Source organism: Polistes fuscatus, unplaced genomic scaffold (assembly GCF_010416935.1).
Source record: "Polistes fuscatus isolate 324 unplaced genomic scaffold, CU_Pfus_HIC Scaffold5, whole genome shotgun sequence".
Classification (NCBI taxonomy): domain Eukaryota; kingdom Metazoa; phylum Arthropoda; class Insecta; order Hymenoptera; family Vespidae; genus Polistes; species Polistes fuscatus.
This window is the reverse complement of record NW_025113129.1, coordinates 5,095,333-5,114,208: the sequence shown is the minus strand read 5'-3', so window position 1 is coordinate 5,114,208 and position 18,876 is coordinate 5,095,333. Positions and strand designations below refer to the sequence as shown.

The following is an 18,876-nucleotide window of genomic DNA, read 5'->3' as shown; positions in this document are numbered from 1 at the left end:
ATCATTAGAGTGTATTAAAGTCAACGGTTCATGATCGGTAAAACGGAAGGGAAACGATTGATCTGGATCTTGCGAAGAGTTGATGACAAACTTTGTTTCTCGTTTATTCTTTTCCAAAAGAAATATTTTTCTCTACTCTCTACACAAAGATCTCAAGTAAATTTAAATCTTTTGTTGTTTGAAAAGAAATATTTTGTTTAGTAAGGTGTGCCGAAGTAAGTAGAAGAAGAAAGAAAGAAAGAAAAGAAAGAAAAGAAGAAAGAAAGGAGAAAGAAAAGAAAACAAGAAAAAGGAGGAAAAAAGGAAAAGAAAAGGAAAGAAAAGAGAAGGAGGGAAAGCAAACGGGAAGGGGTGAAAGAGAGAAAGAGGAAAGAAAGGACAAAGAAAGAAAGGAAAGAAAGGAAAGGAAGAAGAAAGAACAAAGAAAGCAAGAAAGAACGAAGAAAGAAAAAAAGACAGAAAGAAAGAAAAAACAAGAAAGAAAGAAAGAAAGAAAAGAAAGAAAGAAAGTGTTAGCAAATAGTAAAAGTGTATGCGGCTGTGCGAACGAGTGATAGTTTTTTTTCCTTCTCCTCCTCCTCTTCCCTTCCCTCCCTTCCTTACCCCTTCATGTTCCACACACACATCTAACCCACATCTTAGAATATCTCTCTGTTAAACCAGTCTTTTTTCTATTTGTTAAAGTGTTTTCTCGTGTTGCGTAATCGTTTATCAAATTCAAAAATGCCGCTGTTCGGGTAAAAAAGCATTCTTACATAAGAACATGACGAAGGATGAAAAGACGATAAATCACCATCCGTCGAGACCAAATTATTTTAAAGGAATTACTTGGAACGTGAGTTTTAATTAACATATTGTTTTTGTATGTACACGTACATATACATATATATATATACACATACTTACCTACGTAATGATACGTAATCTTCTTCTTAACTCTTATGTAGATATTGTTTGTTGAACGTATCTCTACCCACATGGACATTGTTTCTATTATTTATCTCTTTTTACGGTTCAAACGTGATTCCACTTGTTTTTTATGATAACATGTAGACATGCTTGATAGTATACAATCTTTCATGTTCGTACTACATTCATCAATTGGAAATTTATTTACTTATACTTGATATTATTTTGTTATGAAAAATTTATTTTATTTTTAATATTTTATATCTTTTAATTTATATATTTATTTTTATAACAGGTTTCTATACACACACACACACACACACACACATGTTTGAAAATGTTGCAAAACTTTCATATAAAATTGTTTTCTTTAATGAAAGTTATATATGAATACAAAAATAAATTACAGAAAGTATCCATTATGTTGTACTTTGTCTGTCAGGTTGAATTCATTTGAAATTTATTCCATATATATCTATATATATATATTATATTACACTATATATATCTATATATATATATATATATATATATATATATACAAAGTGTCTTGTAAACTATTAGTACAAGTCAGCAGGAGATGATTTTACGTGAAAAACTAAAACCAAACATATAGAATACAATTTGTTCTAATAAGACTTTGTTTTTGAGAAAAATAAATTTGAATATTGTTAAGTACTTGACAAGTCACTTGACTCAATTTGCAATCCTAGCAACTAAAAACCTTGTCAAATAAGGATAAAAGTAGAACTGATACAAGAAATTTCATCATACTGATATGTTTGTCAACACATATTAAAAGTATAAAAATGTTCTCCGAAATATCCTAAAGTAAGATAGTAAAATTCGTCTAACTGACAATGAATCAAGTATACTGTACTGGACAATTTAATTTATTTTCCATCTCTATCCCAAACCATATACTAAATTCTTTACAGGTAATATATTAATATTATACATATATATATATATATTCGTGAGCTTTTTTTCTCATACAGGGGTGCATTTTCTGAAGTAGGTTAGCAGAAATAAAGAAAAACCGGGACAAATGTTTGCAGTGAAAATAATAGATAAGAAGGCATTGAGGGAAAAGACGATTCTTTAGAAAATGAAATCAAAGTATGAGAAGGTAACAATTATTCTATTTAGTTAATATCGATAAAAATTGTGTTTGATGTGTGAGTTTTCAAACGCTGACCGGTGGTTGATTGATAAATTATTAGCTTTTCTAATCGCTCGGTTCAACGTTAGTACTTTTTTGCATGTAGTTATAATCATATATGCTTTTTATCTAGATTATTCATTTTCCTGCCTGCATACCTTTTACTCCTTCCTTTTTTCTTGTACCATTATATACATCTAGGTTTTTAGTAATAATCGATACACATTCATATATATATATTATCTCTATTATATATTTTGTAGTTAATAATATTATTTTTTTATCGCTTTATGTACACATTGCTATCTGACAAACTTATTTGTAGAAAAAAAAAGAATAAAAAAGTAACTAATTCATCTATGTTCTGGCATATTACATAGTGACATTTTTATGAACTTTAATAATTATCAAGATTTTTTCTTTTTTATATATATAAATACATGACATTTTATTAAATGTAATAAAAAATAACCTAAATAATTATTAAATAGTCTTTATATTAAAATAAAAAGTATATGTCAAAGCATACTTTTAAAAGATAGATGAATAAGAAGATATAAATGCAATATCACAGAAATAAAATAAATCGTATCAAGTAAAGAAATATATTTGAATGCTCTATATATACAATGACCAACGCATAAAAATAATAGACAAATTTATATAAATGTTTTTGTTCCCATTTCGACCTTGATTTTGAGTTATAATTATTTTTAATTTTATATCAATTTTTATAGTCTTAATAGAGTTGTTTCAAGTAATCATTTTCGATTGAAATTTACAAACATCTTAAATAATCTACTTACCAATTTCCTGGTTCATCGGAAAGAGTTTAGAAATTACTTGAATTTCCTGGCAACCTTCTTCATTATGTTGCCAAAGTCTATCAGCAGAATATAGAATGAATTAATAGCTTCGCGCGTTGACTCAGAATTATTAGAAACAAATAGTTTTGACTTGAGACCAAGGTTAAACGGAACAAAATAATAGTGCAAATTTACTATTTCTATATACCAAACTCTACCGATTAAATTTATGTTTATTTGTATATAGTAGACTTCTGGGAAAATGCAAATGACTAATTGCTATCTCACGTTTTAAGCACTGTAGATTTCTATGATAATACCGAGTAGTTATAGTATTATATTAATTTAGTTTTTTTAACAAAAATAGAGTAAACAAATATAAATTAGAAAGAATAATTGTATATAGATTATATTAGATTCTATAAAATTTATTTCAATTGATATAACAATTAGTTTTTTTTTAAATTAGAATAAATAGTTCAACATAGAGTTAAAATAATTACAATGACATGAACTACCCTGTATATACTCCAAGTTGGTATCTTGTGTGTCATCACATTATCTGCTGGATCATTTAAGACTTTCTTTCTACTAAATAATTTATGTCATACGTATATAATTGAATTAATTTTCGTGCAAAAATTATACAAATTTAATATAATTTTTCAAATATATATTTATAATTATATTATTAAAAGTTAATCGTAAATTTTCAATTCTTTTATATAATGCATTTGATTCTCTTATATTACCACATGCATTCTGCTTGGATTAAAAGGATCTCTCTCTCTCTCTCTCTCTCTCTCTCTCTGCACAAAGTATAAACTCAAGAAAAATCTGGAAAAAAGAAAGTTTAAGCAAGCTATAAGTTAGTTTAAACATAAATCGTGTAATTTTGTGTGGTATTGTTATATTCGTAGGTTCAGTGAAAGAGTGACACCACAGAGTGGTGATGGACTCCTCAAGTCGGATAGTAGTGGCGAAACAGGATGGTAAGTGTGGGCCCTCTATTTGGGCACCAACTACCTATGTGACTCAATTCCTGTATCATTCAACAAATCATACATTACTATAATTCAATTTACATCTTGCTCACATGAATTTGTATATATATATTGATAAAAAAAAAGAAGCAAAAATACCTGAGCACAATTTGCTCATTCAATGTATTGCGCATTTCAAACAAGTAGAAGAAAGTAATTAAATCCTTAATTGCGTACAATATAATACATGATTTTAAAGTGTTTCATTGATCAATCATAATCTATTACATAAAAAACTATATTTGAATTTTTTCTAATTCTATTTTAATCGCAAAAAAAGTATACGTCTATTTTTAAATTTGAAACTTGTTTCCGGAAAATTTGTTGTTCAGATAAAAAGAAAAAAAATTATTATGCCTCTACTTCATCATTGACATTATAATCATTATAATTAAATTTTATGTTTATATCATTTATTCTTCATATATATATACTACATATTATTAAGATATAATATTAATGTTGTACGTATAGTATTATTAGTAAGAAGTAAGTATATGTAGATTTAAATGAATTATATTTGAAATATAATTCACACACATCATTATATATATATATATATATTAAATATTAATAATTGTTATTAATGTCGTTAGTGCTTTTTCCTTTTATATGCTACAATTGTTTGCTGTATTTTGTGGCCTTTTTTTTTTTTAGTATCCTGTACATACATATATATTATATATAAACAAGGTTTTTCGCTTTGCTAACAAGTAGTATTTTGTTAAACTGCTCATATTAAATTTTGGGAGAGTAATATCAACGGCTTAATACAGCATGTGATGTGTGAACAATATTTATATCTAATTTATTAAAAATATAATAATTATAGTCAAGTATTATATCTTTAGTTCAATAATAAATTGTTAAAGAATTGAAATTTGCTAATAGAACTTATTATATTAAAATAAAAACTATGTTATGAGATGATTAAAATATATAGTATTCTTGAAATCTTATAATCATTATAAAAATATTTAATAATAAAAAAAAAAGATAAAACTATTTTAAACAGAATATTTAAAGTGTATAAGAAAAAACATTTTCTGATAAGAGATTAAATGAAATTAAATATGATTGTTACAGGCTAACACATCCTAATATTGTACAGCTATTGGAAACTTATGAAGACAAGCTTAAAGTGTACTTAGTTATGGAGTTGTAAGTTTTGAACATTGCAATAACATTTACGTTTATATTGATAATATTATTATATATGTAAATTATATTAACTTTTTTATACAGGGTTACCGGTGGCGAGCTTTTCGACAGAATAGTTGAAAAAGGTTCCTATACAGAGAAAGATGCCTCAGGTTTAATAAGACAAGTTTTAGAAGCGGTTGATTATATGCATGAACAAGGTGTCGTTCACAGAGATCTTAAACCAGAGAATCTCTTATATTATAGTCCGATGAAGATAGTAAGATTATGATTAGTGATTTGGTTTATCTAAGATGGAAGATTCAGGAATAATGGCCACCGCCTGTGGTACACCAGGATATGTTGGTGTGTAAAAAAATAATTTAATTTATATTTTCTTTTTAATTTTACAAGAATTTATTATTAAAATTATTATTTCTAGCTCCTGAAGTACTCGCTCAAAAGCCTATGGCAAAGCAGTTGATGTTTGGAGTATAGGTGTCATCTCTTATATCTCTTATGTGGATACCCCCCATTTTATGATGAAAACGATGCCAATCTCTTTGCACAGATTCTGAGAGGTAATAAAAAGTTAATGTACTCATATACTTATTATTTTTAGACAACGGAGAAGAGATATCATCAGATATTCAGATTAATTGTAACATTTAGGACTGACAAGCACATGAAGTAATACATTAATTTGAAATTTTCATTTTTAAGGTACTATTTTAGTTTTCGTATGCAGCCATTAGTACATACATAGCGTGTAAGTAATGAAATTTCTGTGTGCGTCTGAGTCCTTGTATTTGCATTGTTAATTATTTATCCCTTTGATGAACGAGTGCTCCATTATCTACTTACAAATTTTTCAATAATGAACAAACATTTTATCGTTCAATTCTGTTAGAATCAACAGCTTTAAATCACATATAAATACTATAACTTCACAAGTGTATGATAATACGAATAACACATTGTGGATCTATAGTATTGTGCTTGTTCATATTACAAATATTTTCATGTTAGAATAATATATCTCCAAGGACTAATTTGTCGCATAGTAGCATTTTTTGATAATCGAAATAAATGAACAAATATTAATATAAATAACCAGGAATCGTACGGATACTAATTATGAGGAACTCAGATAAACAGTATCTTTTATTTTTGTTCTTCGCCTTTTTTTTTGTTTTCCAAATTTATCTTTCTTTTTCCCTTACAAATTATACATTTGCTCTACTTATACTGTCCAAAATCGTCTACTCTATAGCAAGGAGCTAATCAGACTGTTATAGGTGAATTTGAATTTGATTCACCATACTGGGACGATATCAGTGATTCAGCTAAGGATTTCATACACAAGTTGATGTGCGTCAATGTTGAGCAACGCTATACGTGCAAACAGGCTCTAGCACACCCTTGGTAAGAATAATTAATCATTTTCTCTTTAAAATAAAATTTTATAAAATAAAGTACATTTTTAAAATTAAATTAAAAAAATTAAATATTTATTAAACTTTTAAAACAATTTTATTTTCTATGATACAAATTATAATATAACTGCAGATATTATTAAGAATATGTTAAAACACATATATCAACTTTAGAAAGGAGAATATCGCAGAAATACAATTGATATCAATAATATGTAATTAATATCAATTAAGTAAGTAAAAAATTCTATTCCCTGCGATGACTTGCATTAATAATCATTAATATAATGTCCTCAAAAGCTTTAGTTTTGATATGCAAATGAAAAATAAAAAAAGGAACAAATTAGAAAAATGATAATTATCAAAAAATATCACATAAAAATATAATTTAGATCTAACTATCCTACTAAGTAAAGATTCTGTCATTATTAATTTTTGTAATCATATAACATAAAACATTTTAATTAGTTTAAAATAATATATAAATATATTTCATCTAATTTACCATGCGTATAATTATTTTTTTCTAGGATTTCTGGAAAACGCGCTAGCAATAAAAATATCCATGGTACTGTATCTGACCAACTTAAAAAGAACTTTGCCAAATCGAAGTGGAAGGTTAGTATGGGTGTACGATTAGCAAATCCTGATTGCGCATATATTTGCTTACCAGGCTCCGAGGAAAGTCTCCCACTTCTCTCATGGTTCCAGCAGCGTCATGCTACCACGGTCATACGTCAGATGCAGAGATGGCACTCAACAGCGGTCAGCAACACAGGGCCCAGGATCAGGCCCCCTGCACCGGCACACCTCACGCCGTGTCCCGATCAATTGCAAACCAATCCCAGCAACCATCAGCACAGACCAATGGGATCTCTCCAAACAACTTCAATTGAAGGAAACGTTTGAGCCATCATTGTCCACCACACTTGATGGCTTTGCCGACCTCTCCTCCCATTCCACTTACTCCTAGGCTTCCATTATACTTGACGCAGCAAACGCTTTTAAATTATGGGGCAGTACACGCATTGCCCTCTCTACTTTTTCGAGTTAATGTCTCGTATCTTAGGAAGCAAAGGAAATATAAAAAATGTTGAATCTCACTGCTAAACATTCTCTAGAAGTTAATGTCAATGAAATTTAATGCTTTGTAATTACATTATTACAAAGTGTTGAAAAAGCTACATTACCTCAAGCTAAAAATGCTTTATTACAATTTCCTATGACATAGTTAAATGCTGATTAGTGTAGTACAAAACAAATTTTAGTGGAGATTGCACGATGAATCAACACACACGTTTTCTGATAATATTTCTTGCCTTTTTTTCTTCTTTTTTTATGTACGATAAACTAATAAATGTATGAAATTTATTTTGATTAAAACTATATGGTAGAATTATAAAAAGAAACATAAATGTCTGAGGACATAAATAATTTTTTAATAAAAATAAAACACACAAATGATTTTCAACTATTTGTTTAATTACTCAAGAAAATGAAAACTTCGTAAACAACTCAATTCGTCTTCGATGATTACAAATTAAGAAAACATGTATTATGTGTTTTGTTTTGTTCTCTTTAATGTAAGACATTTAATCATCTCTTATAATTAGGCCTTTGATCTAAAATTTAAGAATAAATAAATATCTTAGAACAAATGAATTTTAAAATATCTATAAAAAGATAAAATATAATATTTCATTGACATCACATTGTTGATTAAGAAATTTATTGAAAATGTTTATTTGTATTCAAAATATCTGATAATATTAATGGCTAAACAAAAATTAATGAAATATATTATAAGATTAAATAAAATTAAATGGCTGTAAATTATAAATTGAAACTTGAAGCTAATTATTATTATTATTATTATTATTATTATTATTATTATTATTATTATTATTATTTATTATTTTATTATTGATTATTATTAGAAACATTACTAGAAGTAAATTACTATTGAATATTAGAATTAATGCAGGGAGTGAACAATAGCTTCAAACAAATATCTGAATACATTTTTCTCGCGTATTACTGCATAAGACGTTAAAATCTTCACATGCAAGTTTTTCCTCGGCATATGCGAGTAATATTTTTATTGTGCCAATACTCTCTAATACCTTAAAACACAAAATTATTATTTATTTCTTTCAATTTCTTTTACAACACGTTTGGTTTTATTCTATAAATATTGATATTAATAAAGATTAAAAAAGAAAACTATGATTGTGACTAATATTTTGATGAAAATATATAATATGTTATGTTAATATAACATATATTTTTTTATTACATTCTTTATACCTATAAGAATGAAATATTTTCATTGGCATTGACAAATAAAGATTACAAATACATATATTTGTGCTTAAAATTGAAATTGCATAACTTTTGTACAATTAATAGAAAATGTGTGTTAATAATTCTTGTTTGATTAGAGATAAGTTTTCTTTTAACTGCTATGTTTATTTATACACTTATTGTTGTTGGTGTTATCATTACTATTACTATGATTAATGATATAACATTATAATATTACATAAATTTCAAATACAATTGTTTTTTAAATTATTAGTTGGTTTTTATAAAAGATGCACGTTATAAAATGAATTTCAGTAGTATATATCTTTCTAAAATTTCTTCTTTGATCTTAAGGTGATGACGATGATGTATAAAAAAAAAAGAATTATATTCTGTAAAAGAAAATCATTCTAATATTATAAATTTTAAGAATATTTTAGTACAAGAAGGTACTGAATATAATTCTACTATTCAATAGTAGATTATACTAATAGCTTTTTTTAAGATTTGAAATATAAATTTTTATCTAAATGAATAATTGTATGAAATTAAAATAAAGCTACTTAAATGTTAATTAAGTACATTTGTTCGGATAGTTATTACTAACAATATAGATGAATTGTGTGTCCTTATTGAATTTTTTGATTTTATTTATTTCAATAATACACACACACACACATAAATTATTTTGCAACCACTTGATAACATCTATGTAATATTTTTTATATATCACATATATATGTATCATATTGACAAAGTATATTTTAGTATGATGTATGTATTATAGATATAATATATACTTTAACAGTAGCATTTTTTTCAAATTTAACAGTAGCATTTTTTTTTCAAATTTATGAATTTTTAGTATAATATAGCTTCCATATTTTTTAGTATAATATAGCCTTGCTATGAGATACAAATATAAAGGTGGAAGGGAAAAGATTTATAACTGTTATGTATCTATATATATATAATCACATTTTCAAATACTCAGACATAATTATTATTCTGTTAGTTTTTAATATTAAAAGTTGAATTATTAATTATAAAAAATTAAAGCTTTATGTGAATTTTAATTCAACTAAATGCATAATATAATATAGAATATATATATATATAAAATATATATAGGAAAATATAGTAATATAAATATATTGGATTGAAACTAAATCAAATATTATTGGAAAAGTAGTATTATTAAATTAATTGTATTTAAAAAATATAAACACATATATTGCACGTGCTATATATAATTATATTAGCACATACGATATTAATATTTGGCCCCTTCATAATTTTTATAACAAAATCTCTGATTGTATAGAGAAAATGTGATTAAATTTCTTATTACCGTAAGTGTATAAATAATAGAATACAATGAATTTACAAACAAGAGTCGTGGTAATCACGTATAAAAATTATTAAGTTGTGCATGGAAAGGTACATAATATTAGCATAATTATATTTCAGTACCTGCGTTCAGTCTACATATGCATTCAATGCTTCCTCTAATTTATTTACAATTTTTTTATAAAACGATATTTGTTCTTGCAAATGCGTTTTCATAGCTTGATTAATATGTATATCACGTTCTGATTGAAAATGTGTTTCTTCTGCCATTAATGTGCGTGCTATTATATCCGTTCGATGAGACATTTCGCGCAATTGTTGTGTTTCCATTTTATGTTCTGCAACTAATCTCTCACAATCCTTTCTTTTTGTATTGCGCTCTAATAAAATGTCAAAGAAAATAGATTACAATGAATAATTAATCTAAAAATATTAGAGATGTAAATTATATTAAAGAGAACTCATACCTTATGTATACTAATAACATCAGGAAAATTACTGATAATTCCTTTATAAATATGAAATTTATCAGCAAGTGGTTCCCAATCAAACTTTGGCTGTTCTTTGTAAAGATGGCCAATATCATTGTACGCTTCGCCTGTTACCTTTAACGCATAAGTCAATCTCCTATGATCACTGTCGTCTCCTTCCAAAGCGTGTCCTAATGAACAAAAGGATTGACCAATTTTCTGAAACTCTCTTTTATAAAGTACTTGATGTTTTTTAGCTTGATCTACAGCCATGGCCATGAAATTTTTCACGACAGGATCTAAACCATTTATATATCTACTAAATGCATCTATTTGAATTTCTACTTTGATTGCATCTAAAGGTGTATCAATGCATTGAATAGCATTAAAATAATTTTCTCCTAATAATTCATCCTTTTCAGCTTGCCGTTTTCCTGCCTTCCACCTTTTCTCATCTGTACAAATCATAAAGTGATCCCATACTCGACTACGTGACAATACAGGATGACGACAAACATAATCAACAAATTCTTGTAATTGTGTGCGACGATGTTCTATAAACTGTTCTTCGTAACGTCCTGCTATTTGTTTATCAGGTAATGGTGGAATTGGTATGAAACAATATTTTTGTTCTAAACGTTCATGCAACCAATCAAAATGCTTATATCTTCTTGAAACTTGAATATTATTAAACTGTAATAAAATGATTTGTGTTAAATCTAAATATAAAATTGAATGAATTTTAAAAAAAGTGAAGTAATATAATTTTTTTAAATATGTTTAATATAATTTTGGAAAATATGAAAAAAATTCATGCAATTTAAACATACCGTAGGTGTTAATTGGTATACAATAAAGCTTTTAAGACCTTTTAATTTGGATTCTTTCTTAGGAGATGTAATAACACAATTATACGATTCCGTTGGTACCCATACACAACGTCCATCTTCATTTTCTTTGATAAATAGCTTTTCACTTTCTGGTACATTAATTACCTTTGTTCCTAATAAAAAACTGTCTTCTCCGGATTTAATAATAGTAGAAAACTTATTATTTTTCTTTGGTACATTAGATATAGGTCTTTCAGGTATCACAGAATGTATAGTATGAATTGGAATAGAATTTCCGCTATCAGTGCTATTGGATTGTAATGCTATATGTATAGCTTGTTGTTGTTGATTTGTAACAGGAACATATGCTTGTGTTTGACCAATTTCTGAGTCATCGTCCCAATCATCATCCCAAAAATCTCCTGAACTTTGTTGCGATACTGTCATGCTACCTAGTAAATAATAATATTAGATACTACAGATAAAATCATGACAAATCTAAAAACTATTGTTTCACTATAGTTAAGTATAAATTACGTCTCTATTTGATCATACTCGAGACTGGAGCAGATGATTCTATAACTTGCACATATGCTGCTGGAAAAAGGCCAGACTTTCCACTTTGATTGAATCCTTCACACCATCCGTCACCGACATTGTCTCTCATGACAGTCAAAGTCTCTCCCGCTATGATAGACAATTCAGCTGTTCCTGACTGACCAGTAAAGTCGTATAAAGCTCTTACCTAAAAATAAAAATAAATATATAAATTAAATAAAATTGATTGTACATTGTAAAAGAAAAAAAAGAAAAGTATAATTATCATGGATAAGTATGAGTCATAAAAGAAAAGACAAGTTGATTGAACTTTTGACAATGGCTTAATTAACTTGGTAATACTGATTTATTAACATACCTGGTGACCTTCCATTATAAATCTACCTTGAAATTTGGATAATGTCGATATACAATATGAAATGTTATTTCTTTCAATTTATTTGATAACGCCTGGTCACATACCTACAATACTTTTATTCTGAGTCGTGCAGATGACATTTGCGCGTTTCTCGTAACTTGTATATTATACCTTTAACGAAATAAATGTATGCACATTGAAAATGACTGTACCAGTTCTAAACTAGAAATCGTTGTCAATGAATGAATCGAGAGATTAATTCACTTGTTCAAAATAATCACTCTTACGTGACACTATAAATGAAAAAATTGTATTCTTTAGTTAACGATATAAATAGCAACGAGTGAGTAAAAAAATATAACTTTGAAATATTATAAACGTTTAAAATCGCATACTGTCACATATCAATTAGAGGTTAGGCGTTAATACTCGGGTTTCAAAAATTCTTACGTCAGCACTGAAAACACATTGATATATGGAATCGCCTTTTTTATTGCGATTTTATTACTTTTATTCAAGACTGTACACTGGTAAAATTATTACTAGATTTAAGTGTGTTCTAAAATGGTTCGAATTTATGGAAATAAAAATACAATTTTTTGTTTAATATTAAATGATTTTTTATCTTTACACAATTAAATACAAACAAATAATAAATGATAAATAAAATTACTCGTCGATTTAATTAATTTTCATACAGCAATAGAAAAAGTTTAATTTTTCATGAAAACAAATGAAACGTTGTTTGTCGTATTAAAGTAATAAAAAAGGATATGTATAATAAAAGATTAGATCGAATTTCGATTATCTTTAAGTACAATAAAAAAAGCCGCTATCTAGGATTTTTTGTTAACATTCGAAAATACTATAGATCCATGTATCGTTGAGAACAACTCGGAAAGCTTTAACATTTTGTTACAAAGGAAAATAATGGTGTAAAAAGTTATCTGTAAAACTAAAATATTAATTTTACAGTTAACAGAAAAGAAAAATAGTTAGTATCAAAAAAAGGAATAATAAATACGGTATTCCGAACAGAGTTACCACATTTTTCCGTCGTACGCCACTGCGAAAAAACAACTCGTTATTATAAGATTTTTTTTCTAATAAGTATAAACAAGTGTTTTAAATTTAGAAAGCAATTTATTTATCTTCTTTTATTCTTCTCTTGGAGATACTGCTTTTTGTGATTGCACACCGCTGTTTACTATCATCTTTGCATAAGTGTATATTTCTCTATCAAAAAAAACCCTAAAATAAATGAAGATAAAAAAGACCACCTACACGTAAAGTGATGACTTATTTCTATTAATTAAAAAAAAATAAAAGAAAGAGTTAAATATCGAATAGCATTGAATTTCACTAGACAACAACTTTATCATCATTGTGGATGCATCATTAATATTGTTTCTTCGCAAACAAGAAAAGAAGTAAGGAGGAAAAAGAAAAAACGAAGAAGAAAAAAGATAAAAATAACGGTTTATCAGTTACTATAATAATCTCGTTTCAAAAACTTTTACGGATTATTTTCACAAATGGACATGTGATCTAACCATTTAATATGATATATATCATATTTTATTGATAATATATTAAACAAATTTCGACGGATAAGATTATTCTTATTTTCTATTTTATTTATAATTTTTGAATGGAGTAATTACGATAGTAGTTATCTATCAAAATACATTTACGCGTTTAGATTATTGTAATGAATATTCATGATATTTTCGTGACTCCTTTGGATGGCGTGATACATGTCGAGTATTATAAGTAAAGTTATTTGCTGCGGTGTGGTTATGTGAATAATAAAAACTTAGAAAATAATTGAATAATACTTTATTATAAATAATATAATTTATATATATATATTTAATAGATAATTTAAAGATAAGTTAATTTTTGTAAACTAATTCATTGATAATGAATACTCTTAAAAACATAACGTCGGCGTTTTGGTCACCGGACATATGGTTACCGCCCAATATAACATGGGAAGATATTAAACCTAATTCGGAAAACAAATATGCCGATTATCAACATTTAATATTTCCTGTGCCAATGGCCTTCATTCTTTTACTCATGAGATACACTCTTGAAAGGTAAGGAGACTTTCAATTAATATCTACATTTTTATTGATTTTTATCAATAAAATAGTTCAATCAAAATGATCTATGAAAAATATTTGCTTTTATTTGTATTTATCGTTGTATATTAGTTTCTATACAATGCTAATGATTCAATCATTTTTTTCTTTTTCTTTATTTTTTTATTGTATATATAAATATACTTTGTTATTTTTGTTGTACGCAGGAATTGCTTCTCACCTTTTGGCAGATCGCTTGGTATAAAGAATACAAGAACAAAAATAGCACCGCAAAATGAAATATTGGAGAAAGCTTACACTAGTAGAAAATCAAACATAAACAGGTAGATATTATTTTGTTATGATATGTTTATATCATAATGATATAAACATAGTCGCTATCAGTGCCACATATCTGTAAACCACTGATTTCCATTGAGAATCCAGTGTCACACATTTATGAATGCAAAAAATAAATTTTCTAGGCTGTGGTTTAAATCTCTTCTTCATGGCACAGTAGCAAACATATTAAATAAATAATACATATTTTTACTAATAATTATGTTTTTATTAATTATGATATTCTTAAGATATTAGCATTAGCTAAACAACTGGATTGGTCAGAACGACAAATAGAAAGGTGGCTTAGACTTAGACGTTCTCAAGATAAGCCATCTACATTAACAAAATTCTGTGAAAACAGGTAAATTATAGTTTGATTATGTTATATAGATTTATATTTATATAATATTTAATAACATCTTTTTATTATAGTTGGAGGTGTTCATATTATACATATTCATTCTTTTACGGCCTTATTATTTTATGGAATAAACCATGGTTATGGGATATTAATCAATGTTACCGTAACTACCCATATCATTCAGTGTCCAATGATGTGTGGTGGTATTATATGATATCTATGGCATTTTACTGGTCGTTGAGCATTTCTCAATTCTTTGATGTAAAAAGAAAAGATTTTTGGCAAATGTTTATTCATCATATAGTGACCATCGTATTATTGTCTTTCTCATGGGTCACTAATTTAACAAGGATTGGCTCATTAGTTTTATTAGTACATGATTCTGCTGATATATTCTTAGAAGTAAGTTTGATATCGTTTATTTTCTTTCTTTTTTCTTCTTTACTTTGTTACTTTTAATAAACATTGTATTATATATTATAATCATAAATGTATGTTCTTAATATATAACTATTGGTTGTGAAGTCATATTTTTGTATTTATTAATGGATGTAATATATTATATTTTTTGTAGGTCGCAAAAATGGCAAAGTATGCTAATTATCAAAAATTCTGCGATTTTGTATTTGTTATTTTCACAATATTATGGATTGTGACACGCGTTGGTATATTTCCATTCTGGATCATTTATAGGTAATTTTAGATATCTTTTATAGTTTCTCTTTAAATTATTTTATATAACGCAATGAAGTAGTTGTTATAAATATAAAATTATATTTTCTTAATTTAAATATGTTTTAGTACATTGATTGAAGCACCTAAGCTAGTACCAATGTTCCCAGCGTATTATGTGTTTAATACATTATTGTGCCTCCTACTTATACTTCATTCAATTTGGACTTATGTTATTATTAAGATCGCATACAATGCCTTCTATGCTGGTCAGGTACATATCCATAAATTTAACTGTCTTATAAAATTTTGCGATTACAAAATTCTTCGCATTGTGATTAATAATGTTAACAATCAATCTTATTTTAAATTACAGAATTAATGTAACTGTAACACACGTACATATATAGAAGATATAATTCACATTAATTAATTTTATATTTTTGGAATTTTCAGAGATAATTAAAATAAGTGGTAATGATATAAGACTTGATTTTGTATTTATTGAAAAAATGTTACAGATGGAAGGTGATATACGAAGTAATAGCAGTGAAGATGTTTCAGATGCCTCTGAGAATAATGCACCTGTCAATAATACAACGAACTACATCAATAAACGAAGTTCAAGACAAAAGACACATTAACCAAAAAAAAATTAATTAGCAAAAAAATCCTAACATCTATAATGCTAAAGATAAAACGACAACAACAAAATAATTAGCCTGATGCTAAACGATCATTCTTCAAACTTATTCAAATTATAAAGTTATGATTGTGTATTATTATAAAAAAGAAAAATCAAATCATAATTTTATTGGAAAATCAAAAGTAAAAAAAGAAAAAAAGGAAAGGAACAACAAAAATTTAAAAAGTTATAGACTTATAAACTACGATATTTGTTGCTATAAATATTTTTTAAAGCAATATCTTAAGTTTAACTCTATGTAAGAAGTAAGGAGAAAGCGATTCATTATAGATGCAATGTCTAAATTTCATTTTTTACCATATTACCAGTATTCTAAGAAAAATGAAAATTCTTTAGTCATATTTCACTTTCATAATGTATTATATCATTTATTTATAATTATTTTATTTAAAAATTTTTCGGTACCTGTATGCATTATCTCTTAAAACAACTTTAAGTGTGTTTAATTAAACAAAGAATGGACCAAAGCTTTAGATTTTTATGCCGGAAGGTAACCCATTTTAAACTTGTGATTCGTTATTTCGTATATTTTTATATATATTCATTTTCTACATTCTGGATATATATATATATATATATATACACATATATGTATATATAACACATATATGTATATATGTATATACATCATGTATAAGTTTAACGATAAAATAGAATGGAAGAACTAATTACGCAAACGGAACTGTTTTCACAAATAGCATTTATTTCTTCGCAAAGTTTTATGTGAATTTCTTTGATTAAATGTTAAATAGTAATATTAACCAGTAAATAAAATCTAAATGAAAATGTAACAAGTGTAAATTCATTTTTTGCAAATTATGGTGTATATATAAATATAATTCAATGAATATATAACTATTTATAAATAATATTTAATTAAGTATATTGTTTTCATCTAAGAATACAACGTAATTGAAAGAGAAAATTGATTGATTACAAATTTTTTATTTATTCATAGAATTGTTCATAGATTATAATGTATTTCATATAAATCATTTTATAAAACTCTTTCTACATTATACTGATCAATATATAGATCATTTTGTGCCTATGTATAGACAAAAATTATTCTAAATTTTGAATGAAAATGATAAAAAATGATTTTAATATAGATAATTTAAATTAATTCTAAAATTTTAAAGTATGTAATAAAATATACATATAAAAAAACTGAAGGATAATCTGCATAGAAAATTATGATTAAAGTATATCAAAGTATGATAAACTATAATTTTAAACAAATATACAAGTAATTTTATGTAAAAAGTAAAAAAAAAACTAGTGTGTGTACTTATATACGCACGTAAGAAGTTATACTTTGGCGTATCAAAATGAATATAACCTCAATAACCTCAAAAATAACTTCAAAAAAATAACTTCAAAGAAAAAAAAAAAATAATAATAATAATAATAATTATTATATTATATTATTATTATATTATATATTTATTATATTATATAATAAATATTATTTTTATTATTATTATATTATTAATAATTTTCTTTTTACATAGAATATAGTTGATAAAGAAACCTGTCCCCCCTCCCCCTGTTTGATGATTGATAATATTCGCTAATGTAAGCCGATTATTTTTCTTTTATATTATATTTTTTTCTATAACTTATTTATTTATTTATTTTATAAATATATATATAGCGTGACCAGAGAGAGGTAAAAAGGAGAGGATTGGAAGTATAGAGAAGATAAGCTACTATTATTATTTATTTATTTAACAAAAAAAGAAAGGAAACATATTTTCAATCTATCGATATATTATATATATGTAAAAAAGAATAAAAAAATCAAAATATAGATATCAGTCCACATTAAATATAAGGGAAATATATCGAATTACTTTATGCGTCAATGGCCATAGCGCGGTGATAGCATTATTCCCGCTCGATCATTTAAGTCGAGCAGCGCTGAGTACGATTAGTACTTGAATGGGTGACCCGCTTGAGAAAAAAAAAAAAAGAAATCGCTTTGCCGCGCATCGTAAATACCCACAAACATCGTGGTGTGTCGATTTTTACCATGTCGCTCGGAAAAAAATCACTTCCATCACACTTTCCCAAATGCGCCAAAAGAAGTATAACTTCAAAAATTCAAAAAAATCTTCTCGATGGAAATCAGTATAGAGTACTCACATTGACAATATCTGACAATACTTTCTTGGTTAAAATATTATAAATATTCTATTGCATATTTATAATAATCACAGAGATCAATGAGAAAAGATTGATTGATTAATTAATATGAAAACTATTGAGATATAATAACAAAATAGTAAATTTTTTTCTCGCAGAATATCAATACAGCTTATACATATGCAATGTATATT

At 26.1% G+C, this 18,876-nt stretch overlaps 3 protein-coding genes across 8 annotated transcripts; 2 read left to right on the top strand and 1 right to left on the bottom strand.

The window, feature by feature from the left end:
• Positions 1-3,751: 3,751 nt before the first annotated feature.
• Positions 3,752-7,573, top strand: LOC122522507 (calcium/calmodulin-dependent protein kinase type 1-like). The gene is given in 10 exon segments (XM_043643701.1): positions 3,752-3,869; positions 5,007-5,081; positions 5,166-5,329; positions 5,332-5,355; positions 5,358-5,426; positions 5,503-5,523; positions 5,526-5,570; positions 5,573-5,641; positions 6,359-6,485; positions 7,027-7,573. Coding segments are annotated over 9 exon segments (906 nt in total). The 5' UTR covers positions 3,752-3,869; positions 5,007-5,073; the 3' UTR covers positions 7,406-7,573.
• A 2,668-nt stretch (positions 7,574-10,241) lies between these two features.
• LOC122522466 (sorting nexin lst-4) lies at positions 10,242-12,852 on the bottom strand. 6 transcript variants are annotated; one of them, XM_043643629.1, is made up of 6 exons: positions 12,762-12,852; positions 12,367-12,659; positions 12,006-12,195; positions 11,451-11,902; positions 10,618-11,313; positions 10,415-10,530 (listed from the first exon to the last, which is right to left on the bottom strand). In XM_043643629.1, the coding sequence occupies exons 2-6, from the start codon at positions 12,379-12,381 to the stop codon at positions 10,495-10,497; spliced, it is 1,389 nt and encodes a 462-aa protein (XP_043499564.1). In that variant the 5' UTR covers positions 12,382-12,659; positions 12,762-12,852; the 3' UTR covers positions 10,415-10,494. The 6 variants fall into 6 exon arrangements, with proteins under 6 accessions (XP_043499570.1, XP_043499564.1, XP_043499568.1 ...); XM_043643633.1 differs by lacking the exon at positions 12,762-12,852 and having other exon boundaries at positions 12,367-12,392; positions 12,471-12,758; XM_043643634.1 differs by lacking the exon at positions 12,762-12,852 and having other exon boundaries at positions 12,367-12,392; positions 12,475-12,758.
• Positions 12,853-13,149: 297 nt separating this feature from the next.
• LOC122522526 (ceramide synthase 6) lies at positions 13,150-17,325 on the top strand. The gene is given in 7 exon segments (XM_043643722.1): positions 13,150-14,468; positions 14,681-14,811; positions 15,051-15,156; positions 15,228-15,558; positions 15,731-15,849; positions 15,958-16,102; positions 16,350-17,325. Coding segments are annotated over 7 exon segments (1,134 nt in total). The 5' UTR covers positions 13,150-14,289; the 3' UTR covers positions 16,473-17,325.
• Positions 17,326-18,876: the final 1,551 nt, after the last annotated feature.